Source organism: Salmo salar, chromosome 13, assembly GCF_965601325.2.
Source record: "Salmo salar chromosome 13, fSalSal1, whole genome shotgun sequence".
In the NCBI taxonomy this organism is placed as follows: Eukaryota; Metazoa; Chordata; class Actinopteri; order Salmoniformes; family Salmonidae; genus Salmo; species Salmo salar.
In genome coordinates, this window is record NC_138303.1 from 97,890,001 (window position 1) to 97,902,220 (window position 12,220).

At 44.8% G+C, this 12,220-nt stretch overlaps 2 protein-coding genes across 5 annotated transcripts in view; one reads left to right on the forward strand and one right to left on the reverse strand.

Moving 5' to 3' along the window:
• LOC106568276 (N-alpha-acetyltransferase 25, NatB auxiliary subunit) overlaps positions 1-5,533 on the forward strand; it is a 31,005-nt gene extending 25,472 nt beyond the window's left edge. For all 4 annotated transcript variants that reach the window (XM_014138458.3, XM_045692458.2, XM_045692459.2 and 1 more), the window contains 3 exons: positions 1,598-1,708; positions 2,554-2,703; positions 2,850-5,533. In XM_014138458.3, the coding sequence (XP_013993933.3) occupies positions 1,598-1,708; positions 2,554-2,703; positions 2,850-2,972 (384 nt within the window). In that variant the 3' untranslated portion in view covers positions 2,973-5,533. The remainder of the gene's footprint in view (positions 1-1,597; positions 1,709-2,553; positions 2,704-2,849) is intronic.
• Positions 5,534-5,646: 113 nt separating this feature from the next.
• The window catches only part of LOC106568278 (phosphatidylinositol transfer protein beta isoform), a 36,517-nt gene continuing 29,943 nt past the window's right edge, over positions 5,647-12,220 (reverse strand). Inside the window, exons 7-10 of the mRNA XM_045692463.2 lie at positions 9,791-9,868; positions 9,471-9,581; positions 9,215-9,337; positions 5,647-8,159 (exon numbers count right to left, since the gene is read on the reverse strand). Of these exons, the coding sequence (XP_045548419.1) occupies positions 8,109-8,159; positions 9,215-9,337; positions 9,471-9,581; positions 9,791-9,868 (363 nt within the window). The 3' untranslated portion in view covers positions 5,647-8,108. The remainder of the gene's footprint in view (positions 8,160-9,214; positions 9,338-9,470; positions 9,582-9,790; positions 9,869-12,220) is intronic.

Here is a 12,220-nt window from a genome sequence, read left to right on the forward strand (position 1 = left end):
TGTGTGTGTGTGTGTGTGTGTGTAATACATGGTGATGTCTCCTGGTCAGACTGTGTGTGTGTGTGTGTGTGTGTGTGTGTGTGTGTGTAATACATGGTGATGTCTCCTGGTCAGACTGTGTGTGTGTGTGTGTGTGTGTGTGTGTGTAATACATGGTGATGTCTCCTGGTCAGACTGTGTGTGTGTGTGTGTGTGTGTGTGTGTGTGTGTGTGTAATACATGGTGATGTCTCCTGGTCAGACTGTGTGTGTGTGTAATACATGGTGATGTCTCCTGGTCAGACTGTGTGTGTGTGTGTGTGTGTGTGTGTGTGTGTGTGTGTGTGTGTGTGTGTGTGTGTGTGTGTGTGTGTAATACATGGTGATGTCTCCTGGCCAGACTGTGTGTGTGTGTGTGTGTGTGTGTGTGTGTGTGTGTGTGATACATGGTGATGTCTCCTGGTCAGACTGTGTGTGTGTGTGTGTGTGTGTGTGTGTGTAATACATGGTGATGTCTCCTGGTCAGACTGTGTGTGTGTGTGTGTGTGTGTGTGTGTGTGTGTGTGTGTGTGTGTGTGTGTAATACATGGTGATGTCTCCTGGTCAGACTGTGTGTGTGTGTAATACATGGTGATGTCTCCTGGTCAGACTGTGTGTGTGTGTAATACATGGTGATGTCTCCTGGTCAGACTGTGTGTGTGTGTGTGTGTGTGTGTAATACATGGTGATGTCTCCTGGTCAGACTGTGTGTGTGTGTGTGTGTGTGTGTGTGTGTGTGTGTGTAATACATGGTGATGTCTCCTGGTCAGACTGTGTGTGTGTGTGTGTAATACATGGTGATGTCTCCTGGTCAGACTGTGTGTGTGTGTGTGTGTGTGTGTGTGTGTGTGTGTAATACATGGTGATGTCTCCTGGTCAGACTGTGTGTGTGTGTGTGTAATACATGGTGATGTCTCCTGGTCAGACTGTGTGTGTGTGTGTGTGTGTAATACATGGTGATGTCTCCTGGTCAGACTGTGTGTGTGTGTGTGTGTGTGTAATACATGGTGATGTCTCCTGGTCAGACTGTGTGTGTGTGTAATACATGGTGATGTCTCCTGGTCAGACTGTGTGTGTGTGTGTGTGTGTGTGTGTGTGTGTGTGTGTGTGTGTGTGTAATACATGGTGATGTCTCCTGGTCAGACTGTGTGTGTAATACATGGTGATGTCTCCTGGTCAGACTGTGTGTGTGTGTGTGTGTGTGTGTAATACATGGTGATGTCTCCTGGTCAGACTGTGTGTGTGTGTAATACATGGTGATGTCTCCTGGTCAGTGTATGTGTGTGTGTGTGTGTGTGTAATACATGGTGATGTCTCCTGGTCAGACTGTGTGTGTGTGTGTGTGTGTGTGTGTGTGTGTGTGTGTGTGTGTGTGTGTAATACATGGTGATGTCTCCTGGTCAGACTGTGTGTGTAATACATGGTGATGTCTCCTGGTCAGACTGTGTGTGTGTGTGTGTGTGTAATACATGGTGATGTCTCCTGGTCAGACTGTGTGTGTGTGTGTAATACATGGTGATGTCTCCTGGTCAGACTGTGTGTGTGTGTGTGTGTAATACATGGTGATGTCTCCTGGTCAGACTGTGTGTGTGGTGCTGTGGGTGGCCAGTTACTCTGCCAGCGTCCTGCGACCGCTCAAGTCCAGCCTACAGAAGAAGAAGAAGAAGAAGAAGGACAGCAGCACAGCCATGGTACACACTCACTACCTCCTCATCCTCAGCACAGCCATGGTACACACTCACTACCGCCTCATCCTCAGCACAGCCATGGTACACACTCACTACCGCCTCATCCTCAGCACAGCCATGGTACACACTCACTACCGCCTCATCCTCAGCACAGCCATGGTACACACTCACTACCTCCTCATCCTCAGCACAGCCATGGTACACACTCACTACCGCCTCATCCTCAGCACAGCCATGGTACACACTCACTACCGCCTCATCCTCAGCACAGCCATGGTACACACTCACTACCGCCTCATCCTCAGCACAGCCATGGTACACACTCACTACCTCCTCATCCTCAGCACAGCCATGGTACACACTCACTACCGCCTCATCCTCAGCACAGCCATGGTACACACTCACTACCTCCTCATCCTCAGCACAGCCATGGTACACACTCACTACCTCCTCATCCTCAGCACAGCCATGGTACACACTCACTACCGCCTCATCCTCAGGACAGCCATGGTACACACTCACTACCGCCTCATCCTCAGCACAGCCATGGTACACACTCACTACCGCCTCATCCTCAGCACAGCCATGGTACACACTCACTACCTCCTCATCCTCAGCACAGCCATGGTACACACTCACTACCGCCTCATCCTCAGCACAGCCATGGTACACACTCACTACCGCCTCATCCTCAGGACAGCCATGGTACACACTCACTACCGCCTCATCCTCAGCACAGCCATGGTACACACTCACTACCGCCTCATCCTCCCCTTGTCCGCATACAACCCTTCTGATACCATCCCCATTCGCAAATAATTCTTAGCCCCCTTCCTCTGTCCCTGTAGCCAGTGGTGCTGAGTGGCTTCCAGGAGTGGACAGGCAGCCTACAGGGCGTTGTGACCCAGGCTCTGGATCACGTGAAGGGGCAGGAGGCCAGCCTAACGGCCCTCAAACTAGCAGCACTCACCCTGGGGGTGGGACAAGCACAGACACAGGTTGGTAGGTCTGGGTGGGTAGCTGTGTGTACGATTACTGATTTTGTTTCTTTCATTCAAAGCATGGTTCTTTCTCTTCTTACTCTCCCCCTTTCCTTACATCTTTGTCTGTCTCCCTATCTGTACCTCTACCCTCTTTCTCCCAGGAGGAGTGTGGATTCACCAGAGCAGCCATGGACAAGGTTCAGAATAGTTATCTTGGCTCGCTGCAGGAGCTGGGAGATCTTCTGAGGAAGAGAGCTGATTCGCTGAAGAGCCTGAAGTTCTGACCAGCAATCACCATCACCCTTCAATCAATATTGTCATACCGAACTATCACTATTATACCTCATCTAACTGCCCCCCCCACACAGAGCCTTCTCCCCCTGCTCCTCTCAATGGAGGTGTTGCCTGCCACCAACAGTCTCACTTCATCCCCTTCCCTTCCCTCTCCACATATCCCTCACTCTGGGTGTCACTTTATATAACACAGGACTCCCTTTCTCACCGTGAGAACCATCACTGCTCTCTGTCAGCAAGGAACCACAGATATTTCTGGTTTGTTATGTGATAATGTCAGAGAAGCTCTTCAAACATACTAGAGCAACATATGAAATAAGCAATTTCAGACCTACTATAATAAATGATTGTACATAGTTCGCAGATGACAGATCAACTACCACAGCAACAACTCCTTGACTGAACGTCAATGAAATGAGAACTAAGCAACATTTTCCCCGGCTTCTGTTGCTTCCATGGTGACAGATGAGAATATCTGCTCCTCACTTCCCGAGCCTGACCTGGCAGCCCAAACAGGTACACCGTGGTCAGTGACACTCTTCTGCTCATAAGAACAAATGGTGCTTAACTTACTGTATGAAAACGAGGACAGCTGAACAAAGAGGGTTCTTGGCGTATTGTACACGCAAGGAAAGCTGAACGCGGTCCCAACTCTGAACACCTTCTGAATTGTTTGTTTCAGAAGTGCACAACTCCAGTGCTGATTTTAGGCCTTGACTTTTAGCCAGCAACCTTGGAAACGAGTTGTCTGCACTCCTCTCTGGGCAACCAGTGACTTAATAGGTCAGTTTACAGACAAGTATACTACAACGTAGGATCAAGGAGTTAGCCAGCTAACTTGTATACTACAACGTAGGATCAAGGAGTTAGCCAGCTAACTTGTATACTACAACGTAGGATCAAGGAGTTAGCCAGCTAACTTGTATACTACAACGTAGGATCAAGGAGTTAGCCAGCTAACTGGCCTAAATATTGATATATTTTTTAAAGATGAGCTTGGTCTAATTGACTCAACCAAAACCGCAGATGTTTAGCTTTCTTAATGAACCTGGAAATCAAGTTATTTCTGGTTATCAAAGTTAGCTGGCTGACTCATTGAACCATACCCCTCTGGGGAGACTGGACACCAGTTCACCACCCTGCTCCCCACCAGTCCATGCCTTTCAATCCCAAACTCCCCCTTTCTTTTCATCTCCAGTTTTTTTTGTTTGAAACCCCCTCTGTAGTTATTGGAATACCTGAATCTGAAAATACATACAGTATACTGTAAGTAATGTATTTGCATTCTATGTCAGTGCAAAGTATATATAGCTTGCCTGGTTTAGTTAAATGACCACAGTGGATGGTTTGTTTTAACACTGTAGGAGAGAAACCAGACAAACCGATAGTTATACAACCTGTTTGTTCAGAGGTGCTAGTGTTAAATGCTGTGGAAACAGTTCTCTCTGACAATGGCTGAAACCCAAAGTTAAGATATCCAAACGTGTCTGATTTGCAATGAAGATGGGAAATGTTTTTGAAATAGTCCTTCATTGTCTCTTCAGGTTGCATCTCCCGCAATTCATTTCACTAACCGAAATGGTCAATGGCAGTGTTCGAGAGCATCAAACCGACTGACTGATCTACAAATATGACTCATTATTAGATCAGTCACAGTTTAGATCTTCTCTAACATGGCCGTTGTGTCTTAAACCCCACCCTATGTATAACTATATACCAAAAACGTGGCTCTGTTGCTATGGCATTTGACCTGCTAGCTACAGATAGACCTAAACCATGCAGCGAGAGGAGACGTATCAGACACATCAGGGTCACGCTCTAAAATAGTGTATTTCTAACTGGAGGCAAACTAAGGGCTCTATTCAGTCTATCACGGACATTTTAAAGGCCATGTTCCCGAGTTAGTGCATTTCCACATAACATCTTTGGGGCGATGAAACAACGGAGGGAATGGGCGAGGGAGCTTGGACATGGCTGGATCAAATTCTGTGATCTCGCAACGCTATTAACCAATTAAAGCTCACTATAGCTTCCAGCCCCTATTGGATTGGCAGTTTGATACCTAGCCTGCTTGCTAGCAACCACATGAGGGCGAAGCTAATGTTATCCAAATTATTCCGTTATGTGGAAATCTTTTAGCGGAGACTGCAAACGATGGTCAAAAAAATAACGCATGTCGGTTTAATCGGAATTGACCTTAATCTGTAACGCTACAGCGATATTGAATAGAGCCGAAACTAGTAGACATGTTTACAGGCGGGGGCACTGAGACTGACTAATAACGGTCTCTATATGCTTTGGGTTGTAGGTTTAGTTTATCATTTTTAAACAAGACGTGGACGACAGGGCAGGAACGTTGAACAGTTTGACCCCCCCAAACCCACGGACAGATGGACCCTCTCTAGAGGCTGTCAGTGGACTCCTTTTGAGGTGCTGAGAACGAAGAGGTCGACAATCTGGAGTGCCATCAATTTATACCCATTCTCTCTTTTGCTAGAAAATGGAAAACAAAAACACTGGAATGTCATTTATATATAAAATGAACAAATCAGTTTGTCTTGAATCAATGTGTCTCTGAAAATACCGAGTAGGCTATTAACTGTATATTCAGTAGTAGATGAACCACAATCCAATGTGATGTCAAATCAATAGCACAGCGCTGGGTGGAGTTTTGTGTTAAATTTTAATAGATATTCTGTTATTGTCTAGACCTTGCCACAGCCCAGAAGCTGTGAAAAACAGAAATATTAACATTTTACATTCACTACTAATTTCACCTCATGATCAGAAAATATACATTTATATGCATTGTTAATATTTTTTTCAAATGAAATGTGCTTAGGCATGATGACCATACAGATACAATGGACTCTGATGGCCAGTGTTTCTCAATCCATTCCTGGGGGGTGCACCGTTTGTTCCAGCTCATCACTAACACACCTGATTAAAGTAATCAGTAGCTTGGTGAAAACTAGTTGAATCAGTGTTGGGCTGGAATGAAAAAGGGGCACCTCTGGGGACCCCCAGGACTGAGTTAAGCGATACTCCATTAGGCCTTTCTAACCCTGGCTCACATCACTGGTACTTCTAGAAAGACTGATCATCACCTGCGACAGTTATGGGTCACATTGGCTGCATCGACATAGGCAGCCCAATTCATCTTTTGACCAGCTCTGAAAAAGAGCCGATGGGATGTGGAGGGAAACAAAGATCAATTGGGCTGCCTGTGTGGCTGCAGCTGTTCGACCCAACAGGAACGGCTAAAATCTAAAAAACAAAACATCCCAAAAAATAGAAACACAATGGACAAAAGAAAAAAAATACAACTTATCCGTTTCACATTTTAACAGTATCTCACTCCAAGGCTTCATGATCCTGGAGATCAAAATGTAAAACAATATAACGGGAATAAACTATCAATTTTCAGTTAGTTTAAGTAGAGATACTTCATCAAATATCCTTATCTGTTAATGCTGCAGCAGGTAGCTACATGGTTGCGCTGATGGAGAATGTGTGACTATCCACACAAAAATATTTTCTTTGCATACTAAGACATGCATTATCCCATAGACACACTACATTCACAGGGGTAATAACTACAGTATGGCTGAAAGCAGAACATTTTACCTAAGTCACAGCTCTAGGAACATTACTTTCTCCAACCTTCGCCATTAGCAGGGGAAAAGCTAACCTGTCAGAGCAGTGTCTGGACTGCCCACTGATCTGACAAACTTTCCAAGTGTAATACAACCTATTCTGAACCTCAACACCCCATCTACTATATATTGCTGTCAAAAGTAGTGCACTACATATAGGGAACAGGGTGCCATTTGAGCCAGCTCCCTACTATATATAATTACAGTACTGGAGATAGGTCATCTAGAACAGGGTTTTCCCCAAACACGGTCCTGCCCCCCACCAGGGGGCCCTGGGAAAGAGTTTGGGAAACACTCCTCTGGAGTAGACCTGACCATGTTTTATAACCGTGAATATGAAAGAGGACAGTAGTAGAACTAGCCTGGTAGTCCCATCAGTCACAGGGACGATGTATTTCTGTCCCTCTTAACAGGTAACGGTGCAGCAGACCTGGGTGTCTATCAAATACTTTAAGTATTTAAACGCCACCAAATTCTAGCCCTGAAGTCATTAGCGACGTGACTACAGGTAAGCGGAAAGCAAAAGGAGGGTTTAATTCCATCTATTCTCCATCATCCGAGTAGAATGACACCTGAACTACAGGTACAAGCGACAGCTGATCTAGCAGCTCTGAAATGTATGAACTCAGCCAACACTCTTGGGGCAAACAATGGAGGAAATGTTTAAAACCATAACACATTAAAAAGGAACACACACCAGATCAAAGGACAGCAATGCAACAAACAGCAACAAAATCAGTCAGGGCAGGAATCCTATACATGTATGTCAAACCACTCAACCATGTTCTACCAGAGATGGCAACAGGCCTGGACAGGGTCAAATCCAAAAAACTAAAACCATCCCCCAGCCACCTGTCAGAGACGGACAGGGGTTGAAGTGCTAAATCGACTTCCCAAATGGCACCCTATTCAGACCCAGCCCTCTGGCCAGAAGTAGTGCACTATATGGAATAGGGTGCCATTTTGGACTTATTTCAAGTCTGCAGACCACTACACCTCGGATATGGGTTTATACAGATCTTAGTCTCGAGGGAGGAGACCGAAACAAGGATGAAGCCAACTAGACATGAGATACAGTATCCAACAGGGAACAAAATACATAAAACAAAATTGGTCCAATAAGTGATCCTATTCCAATTTAGGGGGAAATTATAACATTCTAGTCTGATTAAAAGGCTTGACTTTGGGTGTCTGGATACAAATGAAGCCCGTCTCATAATTAACAATTATAGTTAGAGGCAATTTAAATGTACTTTCTGTGCAAATTGTTTTTTTCCCTTCATTTGTTTTTTAAATGCACAACTGCTTTTGTTTTTCTACGTGAATAGGAGGCGTGTAATTGGGGGTTGGTACACTACTATTGACCAATCAGGACAAACCCCTCTATGAATCATGGGAGACAGGAAGTAGAGCAGCTGACTTCCTCTTCTTGGTGACATCATCATCATGGAAGGGTTTGGTTGGTCGACCTCACTGCTCGTGAGCCGCACTCATGCCTCGAACCTGACCTGAACTACGCAGCTGGCGGAGGAAGGACGGAGAAAGTAAACAGATTATAGTCACAGTCACACAGTGAAGGACAAAATGTGTGTCTGTAGGAGAGGAGTGAACATATTCTTTCTTTGCATCAAACGGCCATTGCCTGGTACATATAATGTAGCAACAGCTAAACTTACATTGTGAACTAATGGCCAATGTTTAGTTCATGAAATAGAGAATAATGTTTCCCCTTTACTAGCAGTCACATCACAGCAATCCTCTTTCCACATGACAGATAATTCCATCTGTAGGCAACATGATACATGCAGAAAGATGGCAGAGCAACAGGATAGGAGCGCTGCCCCAACACCTGGAACCACACATATACACACAAACAGATCACACCATGTTAATAAGACAGCAAGTGGACAAAAAAAGGTTTGAAAGAGGTAAGGAGGATAAGAAGTCATGCAGCAGGAGCAGAACTGCAGAGAGACAGGATGGAAAGAACAAACCGATTGAGAGTGCCACATGCAGGTAGAGCTCCAAAACCACCACAGACGAACGACAGACTGAACCAAAAGCAGATTGTTTCATTAGACAGGCAACATGCAGCTGGAAAAAGGGAGAAAAACGTGATGAGCAACAAACTAATGGGGGGGATAGAGAGAGATGAGAGCAGGTACAGGATGAGTCTCCGACACCACGATGATGTCATTTCCTGTGTCCTGTTGGGGAACTTACTCAGCCTGTCTCTGACCTTTGACCTACAGGGGCGGGGTTACTCTTCCGTTGCCGAGGTTCCTCTAACGGTGCCCTTCTCACGCATCTAAAGGCAGCAGAGTAGAACTGTCAGCTGGACCAATCAGAGAGCTTCATAGGAGGGTCAAAGGTTAAGGCCATAGGGGTTAGTGAGGGTCACAGTCAGTCCTAGATTGGTGATTTGTTTATTGTGGTCCCTCAATGCCTCTGGAATCATGTGTTAGTGACCTTTTCATCCTCATCAACTGTCCCTATCTACGCACCACAAAAAACAATCTTTAAGGCACAAGTCTAAAACCTATGAAAAAATGGCAGACATTAATTGTGTGTGTTACCTCTTCCAGCTCTTTCTTGGTCTCTTCCTCCATTCGTCGGATGTCTGCCATGGTCAGCTCCACCCAGTTGTCAATCCAACAGAACAACTGGCGATGGAAGTTAGTGAAAATACGCTTCTCTTGCTGAAGGAGGGAAGATGGGGGAGGAGAGAGATGGAGAGACCAGAGAACAATAATATTAGGTATCAGTCTGTTTTCTCATTAGGGGCCCTAAATGTGAAAAGGATAAAGCGAGAAAGAGATACAAGTATTGTACCTTCTGGATAAAGTTCTCTACTTTGGTCTGCAGGCCCCACCACTTGAACTTGACAGTGACCAGTTTGTAGGCACACATCTTAGGACAGTCCGTCTTGTTCATCAGATCGTTCTGTCATAGGAGAAACACAGGAGGGATGAGGCCAAATGTATTTTTATTTTATACAATGTTGATTTTGGGGCATTAACCTCCAGCACCTCAAACGAGAGAAGCATGGTAGTGTGTGTGTTATCCCTCTTCTAATGAGGTCAAATGTCAATATGAATAGCTATCACAGACAAGACGGGATATAAATGGTGACAGTAGGTCAAATCCTGTACCTTCCATTCAGGTGAGAGCGGTCCTCTGCCTGTCTTTGTAGATTTGAACAGCGCAGGATCCTCCTCTGCTTTATAATCCTGGAGTAAAAAACAAAACATACCTTACACAACGACAACCTGCTCTTTCCATAACATAGACTGACCAGGTGAAAGCTATGATCCCTTATTGACGTCACTTGTTAAATCCACTTCAATCAGTGTAGATGAAGGGGAGGAGACAGGTTGAAGAAGGATAGTGTATGTGTGCCATTCAGAGGGTGAATGGGCAAGACAAAAGATTTAAGCCTCTTTAAACAGGGTATGGTAGTAGGTGCCAGGCGCACTGGTTTGTGTCAAGAACTGCAATGCTGCTTGGTTTTTCACGCTCAACAGTTTCCCGTGGATATCAAGGATGGGTGGTGGACCAAAGGACATCCAGCCAACTTGACACAACTGTGGGAAGCATTGCAGTCAGTATGGGCAGCGTCCCTGTGGAATGTTTTTGGCACCTTGTATGCTATGCCCTGACAAATTGAGGCTGTTCTGAGCGCGAAGGGGGTGTTACAACTCAATATTTGGAAGGCATTCTTAATGTTTTGTACACTCAGCGAATATACACATTACAACCCATTATAGTCATGTAGGAAAGAAAATGCATTACACATGCATACTGACCAGGGTTTCCGGTAATTTCCAGATTTTGGCAGATAAAATAAATGGAAAGTCAATAAATATAATTGTAGCCGGCCAAATTGTCCGGGGCTGCCGTTCTGCTGAGGAGAGAGCGAAAGCAAGACAGGAGCCTTGGCCTAGGCTATTATTGATTGCGAAGATGAAGGCCTTTTTCATTGAAGTAAACCGAAAGTTGGAGAGTATGCCTACAGTGAAAAGCCTACAAGGCAGGGCTCAAGACTACAACTATATTGGTCGCATCAGTGCAGGCTGCACTCATTCACCTCATTAAAAACATCCTCTTTTTTAAGAGGCTAAAACCATGATTTGGTCAAACAGTAAAGTACATTATCCTCATGAATCCTGTACTGAAAGTGTTTGACTGCCTGCCCCTGTTTCGCTGGGGCCTGCAGCTGTGTCAAGCGAGCCACTCTCGCTCTCTCCTTTTCTGGGGGGAAGAAAATGCTCCGTGAGAAAGAGAACTGTTTTCCGATTGTATAACATTTTAAAATACGATTGCTTGGAAAACAGCTATCCTGTTGTCACAGATGGAGAGACGATGTGCTCAGCTGTCACACTCTTCACATACGCTGCTGCTACTCTCTCATATGAATAGAAAGATATGTCTGTCAATCAGTCTCAACGTCAACAGTGAAGAGACTGGCCTTCTATGCAGAGTTGCAAAGAAAAAGCCATATCTCAAGACTGGCCAATAAAAAGAAATGATTACGATTGGCAAAAGAACACAGACACTGGACAGAGGAACTCTGCCTAGAAGGCCAGCATCCCGGAGTCGCCTCTTCACTGTTGACGTTGAGACTGGTGTTTTGCAGGTACTGTTTAATGAAGTTGCCAGTTGAGGACTTGTGAGGCATCTGTTTCTCAAACTAGACACTCTAATGCACTTGTCCTCTTGCTCAGTGCACCGGGGCCTCCCACTCCTCTTTCTATTCTGGTTAGAGCCAGTTTGCACTGTTCTGTGAAGGGAGTAGTACACAGCGTTGTACGAGATCTTCAGTTTCTTGGCAATTTCTCGCACTGGAATAGCCTTCATTTCTCTGAACAAGAATAGATTGATGAGTTTCAGAACAAAGTTATTTGTTTCTGGCCATTTTGAGCCTGTAATCGAACTCCCAAATGCTGATGCTCCAGATAATCAAATAGACTAAAGAAGGACAGTTTTATTGCTTCTTTAGTCAGCACACAGTTTTAAGCTGTGCTAACATAATTGCAAAAGGGTTTTCTAATGATCAATTAGCCGTTTATGATAAACTTGGATTAGCTATCACAACGTGCCATTGGAACACAGGAGTGATGGTTGCTGATAATCGACCTATGTAGATATTCCATTAAAAATCTGCCGTTTCCAGCTACAATAGTCATTTACAACATTAACAATGTCTACACTGTATTTCAGATCAATTTGATGTTATTTTAAATGGACGATTTTGTTTCAAAAACAAGGACATTTCTAAGTGACTCCAAACTTTTGAACGGTAGTGTATACACACACACAAAAGTATGTGGACACCCCTTCAAATTAGTGGATTTAGCTATTTCAGCCACACCAGTTGCTGACCGGTGTATAAAATCGAGCACACAGCCATGCAATCTCCATAGACAAACATTGGCAGTAGAATGGCTTTACTGAAGTGCTCGGTGACTTTAAAAGTGGCACCGTCATAGGATTCCACCTTTCCAACAAGTCAGTACTTCAAATTTCTGCCCTGCTAGAGCTGCCCCGGGTCAACTGTAAATGCTGTTATTGTGAAGTGAAAA